The 13,923-nt window shown below is 44.4% G+C and overlaps 1 protein-coding gene across 7 annotated transcripts in view; it reads left to right on the forward strand.

The window, feature by feature from the left end:
• The window catches only part of DTNB (dystrobrevin beta), a 216,508-nt gene that overhangs the window by 142,870 nt on the left and 59,715 nt on the right, over nucleotides 1–13,923 (forward strand). For all 7 annotated transcript variants that reach the window (XR_014781191.1, XR_014781192.1, XR_014781193.1 and 4 more), the window contains exon 10: nucleotides 1,273–1,350. Coding sequence is in view for 2 of the 7 variants with exons in the window: in XM_084792601.1 (XP_084648727.1) it covers nucleotides 1,273–1,350 (78 nt within the window). In the remaining 5 variants the exon portion in view is untranslated. The remainder of the gene's footprint in view (nucleotides 1–1,272; nucleotides 1,351–13,923) is intronic.

Raw genomic sequence — 13,923 nt, forward strand, 5'->3', positions numbered from 1 at the left:
CACTCAACTCTCAGGTCTTTGACTAGTTATAAGTTCTCCCTGTAACTTCTGCACATTGCCCAAAGCAGCTTCTCTGACGACTGAGAGCAGCACTGGTCTCTAAGTACAGATGTATTTAAGAAGGTAGTTTGATAGCATGTCAACGTAGCAAAAACAACAGTAATGGTTTCCCCACATGACCTGTGATCTCCCTGGCCAGGTTTATAATACTGGCATGGGCAGTCTTGTTTTTTATTTAGTATTTATGAATCAAATACTTGGGAGTCTGGTGTGGTGGCACAGATCTATAATTCCAGCACTTAGGGGGTAGGGGCAGGAGGGCAGGAGTTCAAAGTCATCCTAGGCAACCTAGCAAGTTTGATGCCAGCCTGGGCTACATGACATCCTGTCTTGGGAAAAACAAAACAAAAAATTTTAATCTTTTAATAAAACATTCACAAATTAGATGTAACAGAAGAATGAGCTGTAACTAACAGAAAGAATCTCAGGAAAGTAGCATGTGGGCATTCTGACCTGACCTTAGAGACGGCTCCGTGGGTGAAGACACTGTGCCCACACCATAACGCGCACATGCTCACACATATACATGCACAGGCTCACATGCACACACACTCACACATGTTATTTTTAAAGGAGAGGGAAAACAGATTAATGAAAAGTAAGTGGCATGAGCTGGTTTAGTGACAAATGCCAGCCATTCAGGTTGCTATGGTAGAAGGGTTTCTGTTCTGAGGCCAGCCTGAGCTCCATAATGAGACTGTGTCTCAGAAAACAAACAAACAGAAGTCAGGATGGGATTGTAGCTCAGTGGTAAGGCACTTGCCTAATATGTGCAAGGCACTGGGTTCAATTCCCAGTATACCACCACCAGCAAAAGAATAGGCATACTAGGATTTTATTCTTTTATACTAAAACTATAAAGCAAGAGCGAACAAAGTTCCAACTGAAAGTAGGCTTTTCCTTTTGTGTGTGTGGCCCAGGCTGGTATGAAACTCAGCTTTCTGAGTACTGGAATTCCAGGATATGCAAATACACTCTTCTCCAGAGTAATGTCTTTATAATCTACTGTCTCCCGATATCCCATAGCTCTGTGGCGCTGTGGCCTTGTAAGTGAGCACCCCTTCTTGTTGAATTTATTTTGGCTTGAAGAATCTATCTCTGAACCCGCTGCATGGATCAGGAACTGTATGTAGCTGGCCCTTTGCCTGCATTCTTCCTTTGTCTCCACCAGTCCTGGAAATTTCTAATGTAATGTAAATTCTTTTCTTTCAGTCCTCCTCGACCTCTGACCAATATGAATGACGCTGTGGTTAGCCACATGTCCTCTGGAGTGCCCACTCCCACTAAAAGGTAGGTATGCCTTGCACCTCGAAGCTGGATACAGACTTCTGTCACTAATGTGATTGCACTCCAGAAACAAGGCTTAGGCCAAATGCTCTGCTGGCCAGGAAGACTGGCGCGCCTGACCCTGCTGACAGTCTCTTAATATCATTTTCTGCTTTTAGTCTCCCCTCCCTTCTGACTCAATATAGCTGTTGACATTCAGCTCTGACTAGGCCACAAGTGGAAACGCCATTGTGACAAGCAGCAAGCAGTTTCAGAATGGATTAGACATGTTTGAGATCTTTACTAACATCAAGCTCAATTTAATAAGTTTCAACAATTTTGCATTTGAATTTTTAATATCAAAGATAATTCCTGTTTCTGATTATAATCTGAATTAATCTCTCATAAAGTATTCTAAATCGTTTTGTATATGGCTCATAGGCACATAGGTGGAAAGGCCCAAGTCCTTCAGTCTTAGTTATATGAAGAATCTGTTTTAGGGTCCTTCAAGGAATAAAAACTTTAAACTCCTTCCTCTTTTTTATTTAATTTTTTCTTGTTCAGAATTCTCATAGGCAGACTTAAAAGAACTATATTGAATGGCATACTTTCTATTTGATTTAAGCTGTTCTATGACCAGAGCAATACTGAAACTCCCTCACGGGCACAACCATTAAAGAATTCTTTCAACAGTCATCACTGAAAAGAAGAAGGAAAAAAAAAATCACAGACATTCCAATTCACCCAGCATGACATCCCATCCTCCCTGGAAAAAACCAGAACCACTTTGTGCCATATGTGCTGAACACTTTGGATTAATGCAGCTATAGAAGTGGGATCCTCCTAACAATAATTTGACTCGATATATGGTCACGAAGGCAGCAATGCTTGTTCCCATTGGCTAAAACTCCAGAGTAGCATTTCTCAAACCTGCAGAAGAGACGAGTCCCCTGGGGCGCTTGTTAAAAATACACATTTCTGAGACCATGTCAGACTCAGTGAATCAAAATCTTCAAGAATAGGGTTGGGGAGGCTGTGTGTTTAACAAGTTCTTCAGGTGATTTTTGTCATCAAACCAATTTGGAGAGTAACCTTAGCAGGAAGCAGAGGAGCGGGCGGCAGGGTTACTCTAGGAGGAGGACTTAGAGGCTGAGTAGATGAGTAACCTGGTGAAGACAGCTCTGTCTGTGTGGAGACCCAGGACCTGCACCAGGTAAGAGCAGCCCACTGCCTCCCTCAGGCACTTCCAGCAGGGAAGCTGCCATGCAGTGGAAGCAGAGCCAAGCAGTGAGTGGTGCAGGGCGTGGGGCACAGGGTTTTGAATCAGGCTGCCTGAGTTTGGGTCTGGCACTCGCCTGACTTCAGACATGTTTCATCAGATCTTTAATCTATGGGTCTAAGGATGACACCCACCTTGTGAGGTTTATGTGAGTGTTTAATAAGCTACTTTTATTATGTCAGAGGTCATTGGGAATAAGAGACCCAGTGAGAAAGCCAGAGAATGGGTTACAATTGATGTACCCAAGGACCCAGAGCAGCCACCTGCCCTGTCCTCAGCTTTTGTATATAAATTAAAAGCCATACATTTGCACGCCTTTAATCCCAGCACTCGGGAGGCAGAGGTAGGCGGATCGCTGTGAGTTCGAGGCTAGCCTGGTCTACAAAGTGAGTCCAGGACGGCCAAGGCTACACAGAGAGACCCTGTCTCGAAAAACCAAAAAAAAAAAAAAAAAAGCCATACATTTAAATCCTATACTCTCCACTGAGGATGTTCTCACTTCAGAACTAGAAGACTTGAGCTTGGAAATTGATGTTAGCTTTAGTAACGTCAGCTGTCAAGTAGGGGGTGGCTTCATCTGAGCTCTTCTCATGGTTTATGAGCTTTGTCCCTCTGCATTACCGTGAGGGCTCAAGGTGTTAGGAGGTACCAGGGTAGGATGCAAGACATGCAGTGATCCTGAGTGAGTGTAGCTGCAAGAAGCCATTAGACAGAGAAAGTCTTCCTGACCGTGTTTTATTGTTCGGGAAGATTGACAGAAGGGACTCTGGACCCCCAGGAGCCACAGCCACCTTCACAGGCAAACCTTAGGCTTGCCATATTATACCCGAGACCCAGCTACCAGTGTCAGTCCTGAAATAATGTCTGCTGTTTTTTAGAGCTGGTTCAGACAGGAGAATGTACTCCAGATTAAGACTTTATTATAAGGTCAGCATTTCAGCTGGCATCTGGGTCTGTGTGAAATTGGGTGGTGCTAGAGCAGATATCACAGTGTATCCATGGCAACCAACAAGGCTGTGCAGCTTGGAGAAGCTTAGACTTGGCTCAAGAGAAGCCACTTGGGCACAAGATGCCCTACTCTGACATTGTATCCTGGGTACATAGAACATAGAATCCTGGAAGATTCCATGTATGTTCAGCAGGTGATCATGAGATGTCACATGGATAGTAATAGGTCATACGTGTGGCTTTTCATGTCTCCAGTAGCTAAGGAGTCTAAACTGCAGACTCTTCAAGGCTCAGCACTTTCTATTCCTGCTCCTGAGTGTAGTCGGACCCATGTTTCCAGCCTGTGAAAGCCAGGTGCCCAACATGTCCACCCTACATGAGGTCCTGCTGCTGAGGCACAAGCCCTCAAAGGGACCTTACTCTCTAGGAAGGAGCAACTTCTTGTAGAACTCAGAACAAAGTGTAAACCACAGACAAGATCTGACAAGAAATGTATACTGTAGCTTAAAAAATGGGAGAGCATTATAAACAATTTGGTTTCCATCTTTTTTTTTTTTTAATCAATTTAGTTTTTTGAGATAAAGGTGTACCCAGGGCTGGTACCTGCTTTGTGGTTCTGGAGAGCAAAACTGGGGCCATGCCAGGTAGGCACGGCCTCATCTACCTTTTCTAGTAGGTGATGTATATATGAATGCTTTTGGCTAGAGGTGTCAAAAATAATGCTATATTAGCCAAAATAAAAGATACAGATGACTTTCTAAGTAGAAAAGATTCTAGCTGTCTTATGATATGCTAGAAATTATATTCCTGGAAGTTTTTATTCATGGGATTTGCTTTTTGTAGTATCCCCAAATTGGGGGAGCTGAAGAAATGGCTCAGTAGTTAAGCATGCCTACTACAAAGCTATGAGGACCAGTGCTTGGATCCCAGGACCCCTTACAAGCCACGTGCCCTGCACACACCTGGAGCACCAACACTGAGGGGGAGGAAGCAGAAGGATCAGTGGAGCTTGCTGGCTTCTAGGCTAGCTCAGAAAGCCAAACTCCAGGCTCACAGAATAGAACATGCTGCAAAGGAAAGGGTAGAGCGTGACAGAGAACTCCTGGTGCATCTGTCTGGCCTCAGCTCAAGAGCACACATGCACATACATGCACACTTGATCTTAAATGCACATAAGCTACATGTATACTTACATGCATGCAGACACATAACAAATAAACTTTTTTTAAATCTCTGGATATTTCTACAGCTTAAAAGAAATTTTGTTTTTGCCGTCAACTAAATAGTTTAAAATAATTTATTTAATCTTATGTACATTGGTGTGAGGGTATCACATTACTGGAACTGGAGTTACAGACAGTTGTGAGCTGCCATGTGGGTGCTGGGAATTGAACCCAGGTCCTTTGGAAGAGCAGACAGTGCTCTTAACTGCTGAGCAATCTCACCAGCCCCAGAATAACATTTTTAAACAATTTGAAAACTTATCTCCCTCTTCACTGTCTATTTTCCTCCCTGGCCTGCTTTTCCCTCAAGACTTAGAATGTGGATTAAGCTGGTATACAGTTCTTGTCCTATTCTGAGTTACCTTATACCCAGATAGATATGGAAAGCAAAGTTTGTATTTTATTTCAAATGCCTGTTAAAGTTTTAGCTTTAATTATGTGTAATATTTCAGTGATTACAATTCTATGGAAATTTCATGTGACTTTGTACAGTAACAAAACCCATCAATCTGACACTTTTTGTTTTGTACACTTGGTTGATGTATGAGTTACAACTTCCTATATTTCATGGGTTTAATTGCTTGTGCTGGGATTAGAAGCATTACATCACAATGCTCAGCAAATTCCAGGCATTCAAACCTAACTTGAAAAGGTGAATACCCACAAAGCATGGGCAGAGGGAGAGAGGGAAGCCTGGACTGTACGTTGATCATTGGCTTGGCAGAGGACGCTGACTGTCACTTACCTTCTTCTCTCATAGGCTGTGAGCACTTGTCCTATTGCTGTTGGCAGGTAGACACACATACCCCCTGGAGCAGATACTCCTGCACACACCACAGCATGGCCTTCCATGAGCTATGATTTTCTACCCTGTGATTTTAAAGTCCAAGGAAGAATTCCTGGGACCTAGATTCTATCACTGCCCATTCTGGGCCTGTGTGATAGGCCATGCCCTTGAAATCTGTATCATCAAAGCAAGGATAGGAGCACTTCATTCATGAATTAATTAGGTCATGTTGTCAAGAAAGGGCAAGGTCCTGGGACAGAAAAATGGTGAAGGTTGATACCTAGCACATATGTGTACACATGCGCACACACATCTTTCAAAACTTGTTTCTGCTCCCAGGATTTTCGTCCCATAAGGCAGCTCTCTGTGCAACTGCAGATGCTCTCAGCCTTTTTTCCTAGGCCCTTTCTGCCCCCTGTGGGAAGTGCTGGGTTGAGGATATCTAGGTTGAATCCATTGGTCCACATCAAGTCTGACTGTCTCTTTTTGATGTTTCAGTCCTTTAACTCATGTACCAAAAAATAAACTCCTTTCCTCTAAACAATGCATTTTAAGTACTTTTTTCTCCAAATGATACATTTAATGTCTGCAAATAGACTGAGTGTGGTACTACATGCCTGTTATCCCAGCACTCGGGAGGCAAAGGCAGGAGGGTTGGAAATTAGCTACATCAGACCCAGGCTCTGTAAATATGATGATAGAGGATAAAAGAAGGAAGAAATGGAAGCTAATAGATAACATAGTATATTAAGTCACACCTGCCTGTAATTCTTTTTGAAACACCACCAAAAGGGCAAATTTTTAAAATATGTAACTATAGGGCTACATGTGGTGGCACACACCTATAATCCCAGCACTTAAGAGGCAGAGGCAGGCAGATCTCTGTGAGTTCAAGGCCAGCCTGGACTACAGAGCAAGTTCCAGGACAGACAAGGCTACACAGAGAATCCGTGTCTTAAAATACAAGAAGGAGGAGGAGGAGGAGGAAGAAGAGGAAGAAGAAGAAGAAGAAGAAGAAGAAGAAGAAGAAGAAGAAGAGAGAGAGAGAGAAAGAAAGAAGGAAAACAAAAAGAAAAACAAGAATTAGTGAGGATTTCAGGAAACAACTGGCTGGTTTGCATTCTTCATGAAAAACCCTCCAAGTCAATACAGGAATTATGTTTTTTCTCCAGTCTTCTTTTAAGAGACAGAAAAGCATAGTAATTAAAAATTAACACATTATCAGAAGAAACTGCAGGGCCCTCAGTGTTGGCAGGTGCCCAAAGCCATCCCAGGCCTGGGCAGTCTGCCAGTTTTCAGCCTCTTCTGGGTTGGGATTAGATCCCATTTCCATTTAAGATTTAGGGTTGGACTTTTTACCAATTCTAACTCATACTGGTACAAACAGAAAACTTTAATATTTTCAGACACATAGTTACAAACATAAATTTGAAAACTTGCAGCCGACAGAGCATATTAACAGGTCCTCCCCTCATTGGACTGAGGCCCACATCTGTTCTGAGCAGGTCATGGAAGCACAGCAGTGTGGAAGGAACTGGGTGGAATTCTTCTCATTGTCCAATTCAAAGGCAGAGGCTCTGGGGTGGTGGGCGTGCATGGCAGGCTCCAGAGATGTTGGGCGGCTGGGAAGAGGAAAGGTGATGTTCTAGGTTTCTTCCTGGCTTTCATTAAGGTAACTTTGGTCAAACATAGAAGGGAAACTTCGGCAAGAAGCCAGCAAGCTTCTACCCCTTACACCCTGCTCTGATTTCCTTTTCATTCATTAGTTGGTTTGGCCTTTTGAGGTAGTCTCACGTAGCCCAAGCTGGCCTCAGTCTCCACAGCTGGGGATGATCCTGAACTTCTGCTCTCCTGTCTGCACTGCCCACATGCTGAGATGAGCTATGCACCTCCATGCCCAGTTTACTCAGTGCTGGGGTATGAGCGCAGGGCTTCCTGTGTACTGTGTGAATACTGAGCTGTGTTCCCAGCACCCCTCACACTTTCCACACAATCTCCATATTCTCTGTAGCCTTTTTATTGACTTCTCTTGTCTCCTCAAATGGAGCTGCCTGAGGGTTGCAGCTCTAGGTGCCTTTGCCTCAGCCTTATACCCCAGGAAGATCCTGAGAGGTGCTGAACCCCTCTTACCCAGCTTAGATGCTGTGCTTGCCCAGAGACGTGTCACTGTTTTTAAGAGCTTGCTTCAGCTAGTGAAGCATATTCAGAGTGAGTCAGGGCTGTGCCCCATTTACCTTTGCATGGAGTCCCCAACTTGGTCTTTTCTTTGCAATCAGAAGGATTCTTTTTTTCCCTGAAATTCGAGTCTGGTGGTGTTACCATCCTAAAAAGAACCTTGCGGTGGCAAGTTTTCCCTGGTTGTGGTAGCACCATTCCCATGCGATGCGTACTTCCATCTTTATGCTAACTGTACAGCAGCCACTGGCCCATCACACGCGCCTGTTAAGAACTTAGAATGTGGTTAACATGACATAGGAGATGACTTTTATTTCATTTTCATTAGTTAGCTTTTAAAAACAGCTGCTTGTGGCTGGTGCATGTGGAAAAGAAGATAGATATTTTCCCCCTTTGTTGTGGTTTTCATTTGTAAAGATTTTTGTTGTGCCAGTATGAGATAAAAGCCACTTGGCAGGCTGAGATAAGCGTCTCATCAGTGAAGGAGAGTGGTGTTGACAGGGCTCAGCGAAGTCACTCTGTGTAACCCGTTGGTGCAGAGGATTGGGCAGGTCATTTGGCCCATTTGTCTTTCTCCACAGGCTCAGCATCGTTTTTCCTCTTTAGCTTATGTTGCAGTAAGGGCCCAGAGGCGGTAAATCCAAAAGCTGCCTTTCCGTAACTCCTTTCACCTTTCTGAATGTTTGGGACTTTAAGAAAAATCAGGGTTGGGGAAGTGACTTGGTGTGTAATATTGCTTGCTGTGTCCGCATGAGGACCTAAGTGAGAACCCCAACAGCCTCGTTAAAGATCCACATGTGGTCATAATGTGCACCTGTAATGCCAGCATTGTTGGAGTCTGGGGTGGATACAGGAGGATCACTAGGCTTGTTGGCTACCAACTGAGGGAGCCCTTGTCTCAAGGGAGTAAGGCAGAGAGAGGAAAGATCAGGACACCAGACATCCTCCTCTGGCCTCCACGTGCACATATGCACATGTGTCTTATACACTGTCCCTACAGAAAATAAAAACAGAATTGGAAAAAAAAAAAAGAGAGAGAATCCAGAGGAGGACTTACTGCCAGCCCATCTCCCCATACTGTTGCATTGGCATTGTTGTTTAAATGACAGGAAAAAGAAGCTTAATTTTCCCAGGGGACTACTTACTAATGGAGTCATAGTTGAGACCCTTTGCCATTTTTGTCCTGTAGAGCTTGGAGTCTCAGCTTAGAAATGACTGTGTTGGCTGCACACTGATTAATGAATGTGCGTATTATACATTTTGCCATAGAAGGATGGAATTTGACCAAGGGTGGTGGTCCCCACTACTACCTTCTGCCAGAATCCTATACCACTGCTTTCAGTGAGCGCCCTGTCCTGTCCCCATTGCCAGAAAGCTACTGGGTTTCTGGATATCTGGTGTAGTTTGTTTTGTTTGGGAGTTTTAAATTTTATTTTACATGTGTGAGTGTTTTCCTTGCATGTATGTAAACCACATGCATGGCTGGTACCTGCAGAGGCCAGAAGATGGTGTCAGGCACTCTGGAACCGGAGTTACAGACAGCTGTAAGCCACCGTATGATACTAGGAACTGAAACCAGGTTCTCTGCAAAAGCAGCAGGTGTTCTTAACTGCTGAGTCATCCCTCTAGCGCAGTGTGTTTGGTTTTTAATTATTCTGTCCCAAGATGTCTTTCAGCCCCTGTGACAGGGGCCAGACTGCTCCTGCTGTAACAAAACACTAGTGTTTCTCTGAATCCAAGGGCTTTCTAGAGCCAGATGGGCTGACACAACACTGGGTCGCTCTCTGAGCTTATTAGTACAACCAGTATGGCTGCTGTGATGTCTTCCTTGAAGGGCTTCATTCCATTTGACCAGATGGCCCTTTTCCTTCCTAGTCTTGTATTTAGAAGATGAAAAAGGAAAACAACTGAAACTCAAAGGAACTGAATTTTTTGTTCTACTCTAAATTCCAGAGTAGCCAAGTTTTGCTCTCCTCCTGCCTTCCCCAGGCTCTGTCATAAGAGCCTGTCACTCAGCCGGGTGGTGGTGGCGGTGCACGCCTTTAATCCCAGCACTCGGGAGGCAGAGGCAGGTGGGTCGCTGTGAGTTCGAGGTCAGCCTGGTCTACAAAGTTAGTCCAGGACAGCCAAGGCTACACAGAGAAACCCTGTCTCAAAAAACAAACAAAAAAGAAAGAAAAAAAAAACCTATAGCTCTGTGGTCCGCTGTGTGCTGCGTTTCTTCAGGTCTCTGTTAGTGACTCCACACCCAGTCCCCAACCATGTCAGTGTCCTGAGTTCCAGTCAGAAGCACTGGGGGCATTTCAGGGGTACCTCAACTCCATGCATGTGTGCCCTCTTGCACCTCTTCCAGCTTGTCTCAGTGAGAGCAGTGCCCAGCTGGCTCCCTTCTGCTCTGCTCCAGTGAGCACTCACCACGTCACTATTTCCATCTTTACTGAGTTATAATTTATATGTAATTAAATTCACCAGTTAAATCTACATACAAGTAACTGCTTTGTTTTGCATTATTTATTTGAAGCTGGGAGTAGTGGTGAAGGCCTTTAATCCCAGTGCTTAGGAGGTAGAGGCAGGTGGATCTCTGTTAGTTCAAGGCCAGCCTGATCTATATAGTGAGTTCCATGACAGAGAGCTACATAGTAAGATCTTTTCTCCCACCCCTCTACACACACACACACACACACACACACACACACACACACACACACACATTTAAATTTTGTTTCATGTTTTTAGTCAGATGTGTAGAGGTGCATACCTTTAGCCTCAGCACTCAGGAGGCAGAAGCATGTAGATCCTCTGAGTTTGAGGCCAGCCTGGCTCACATAGGGAGTTCCAAGTCAGCCAAGACTGTATAAAGAGATCTTATCCCAAGCACCTCTAAAAATACCAGTAATTTATATTACAGTTTTTTTTGTATTTTGGGGAGAGGCATGTGTGAGCAAAGGACAACTCATGGGAGTCCGTCCCCTCCTCCTGTCAGGTGGGTCCCAGGGATCAAATTCTAGTATCAGGCTTGGCAGCAAGCACCTTTACCTGCTGAGCCATCTCCCCAGGCTTGACTTTTGGTGTGGCTTGTTATTATTGCCTTGCTTCCTAAATATTAGTTTTCTTATCTCATTTTGACCTCAGATTCAACCACAAAGGCCAGTTAGTTCATGTGGCTCCGTGTTCTATTCTTGTGCACTGGCCTTCATGCATTTGGTATGGTGTTGTCTGGTAGGTTCTACCACATTCCCTTCAAACTTAGCCCAAACTGAAGAGCACCTGAGATTTGTATGGCTGTGTTTATAGCCACAGGCCTGGCAGGGACAATACACACTAGCAGGCTGTAGCCTGGGATGGCCCTGTTAGATCTGGAACACCTTGCAGTTAGTCCTTGGCTGGAGAAGGTTACCAGGAAACAGAACATGCTAATTCCAGAGCGTCTCTTCCCTGGAGTGTGTCACCATGGAAGAGTGTAACTACTCTCCTTGTCTTTAGTCTCTCACCAACATCACAGTGCATCCCTACGGACACCTAAAGTCATCCAAGGCACTGAGGACTTGGGAACATATATGGAGTCAAAATAGGATTAAAATAATCAAGCAGGTCAGCATGCTTTAGGCTTCTTTAGTGACTAATATTGACCCAAATTTGAAAATACAAAACAAAGACTCCTGAACCCTGCAGAGATGATGGCATAGTGGGTGAGGTGTGTCTAGCCTCAGACTACTTTTCAGCTACCATATAGACTTCAAGCTGTACCCTGCAGTAACAGCCTTGTTTTATAAATAAAGATTTATTGCCACACAGCGATGTCCATTTGACTACATGTTATCTGTGGCTACTTTCTCTACAATGGCAATTTAACAGTTGTAACAGAAATCCCATGGCCTCCAAACCCTAAAATACTCACTATCACGCCTTTTGAGATAAGCAGGCACTTTAACGTAATGAATAAGAATGCTAAAATGATAGACTGTATTTCTAAAGACACGCTGCTCCCAAATATCATAGCCAAGAAATAGTACTTCGGAAATGAGTCTGTTGTGGTCAACCCAGGAGATAATGACCTCTGATTACAGCAGGGTATAGGGGCCTTCACATGTGTTTTGTTAATAGTATCTTCTGATTATTGCAGAGGGGAAATAAATCAAAGGTATAAAATTTGGCCCCTGTGAAATTATTAAGAATCTTAAATATGGAGATGAGGACTCTCTCACAACTTCACTTCAGGCCCACGGGCCTGGTGATGGGGAGGTGAGTATGGCTGAGTGGTTGAGCCCCTTCAACCAGGAGCATAATCGACACCTTTTCAGCCCAGCTGGTCTGTAGTGATTGGGAGGACTGCTTCCACTTAGGCAGACAGTGTTCGTGAGTAATTGTCCACCAATGCATTAGTCACTTGATGCTCTTAGCCTTTATTAGCGCTCAGCTCCTAAATGTCTAGCACTTTGAATAGAAATTAAAGAGTTGAAAGACATCATTGTCTTAAATTCTGTCATAATGTCGCCATCTAATCTAAAAATCCAAAATTTTCCATCCACTTTACATTCTATTTTTCTGCCCAATACTTACCTTTATTATTATTTGATTATATTGTAAAATTATTACTCTTGGGCCAGTGAGATGGTGCTTGCTGCCAAGCCTGAAGACTTGAGTTCCATCCTCAGAACCCACATGCTAGGAAGAAAGAGCCAGTGTCACAGTGTTGATCTCTGACTACCACACTTGCCACAGCACCCTTGTGCTTACACATGTGTGTGCATGCACAAAACAAAGAAGTTTTGAAAATGATTACTCTGCATCTCATCCACTAGAATAGAAGCTGGTTTGGTTGCAGTCAGTAATTAATTTGGTCCAAAGGAGTAATTATGACTGAGTGTGTTGTCACATGCTTGCAGTTCCAGCATTTGAGATGTGGAGGCAGGATGAGCAAGAGTTCAGCACCAGCTGGGCGTGCTGGCACACACCTTTAATCCCAGCATTGGGAAGGAGAGGCAAGCTGATCTCTAAGTTTAAAACCAGCCTGGTCTACATAGTAAGTTCTAGGACAGCCAGGACTACAGAGGAGGGTAGCGGAACTCAACACCAACCTCAGCCACGTGCAGTGTTTGAGACCATGTCTTAGGAAGCCCATAGCAGGGCCATTGAAGTAGCTCAGCAGGTGAAGGCTCAGGCACCAAGCCTGATACCCAGTTCCACTTCTGGGACCCACATGGGGGAAGGAGAGAACCGGCTCATGCAGGCTGTCCTCTGACCTAACACACGTGCCGCAGTGCATGTGCTCCCACCACTTACACACATACGCTGTGTTAGTTACTCAGGTAAAAATGTTTGTTTTGTTTTGAGTTATAGTTTCAGAGAGTTAAGAATTCATCATGGGGAGAGGGGGCGCAGCAGCAAGCAGCAGGTATGGTGGCAGGAACACAAAGCTGAGAACACCTGTATTCAAACACAAGCATAGAACAAGGAGAACAAACTGGAAGTGGTGGGAGGAATTTAGTGTTAAAGCCTGACTTTAGTATTACTTTCTTTAGCTACTCCACCTGCACCTCCCCAAACAGCACCACTAGCTGGGGCCCGAGTCCAAGTGCCTGAGGCCTGGGGACAGTTCTCATTCAGACCATCTCAGGCTTTTTTTTTTCCCCAGAGCTGAGGACCGAACCCAGGGCCTTGCACTTGGTAGGCAAGCGCTCTACCACTGAGCTAAATCCCCAACCCCTCTCATGCTTTTCTTAAAAAGGAAATTCAAGGCCAAAGCACTTGCTGCACAGGCATCCCTGGGATCCGTGGAGAAGCCAGATAGAATGGTGCATATTTGTAATCCAACACACCTACTGTGCAATCAGAGACAGGAGACTCCCCTGGAGGCTTGTGGACCAACAAGCCCATGTTAGTCAGCTAACAACTGTCTGTAACTCCAGCTCCAGGAGATTCAGTACCCTCCTTAGGCCTCCAAAGGCGTCATGTTGACATGCACAAACCCATGCTTACACATATACACTTAAATATAATTAAAAATAAAAATACAGTGCTTTTTAAATGCTAGAACTGTCAAGGTGTGGTGGTACACACCTGTAATCCCAGAAGGAGAGGCAGACAGATCTCTTGAGTTCTAGGCCAGTTGGGGCCATATAGTCAGCCCTTGAAGCACACCACACACACTAACCCATAAAATTAAAAGTTGATGGAGGAGGCAG

This window comes from Acomys minous (genome assembly GCF_964271855.1).
Source record: "Acomys minous genome assembly, chromosome: 8".
In the NCBI taxonomy this organism is placed as follows: Eukaryota; Metazoa; Chordata; class Mammalia; order Rodentia; family Muridae; genus Acomys; species Acomys minous.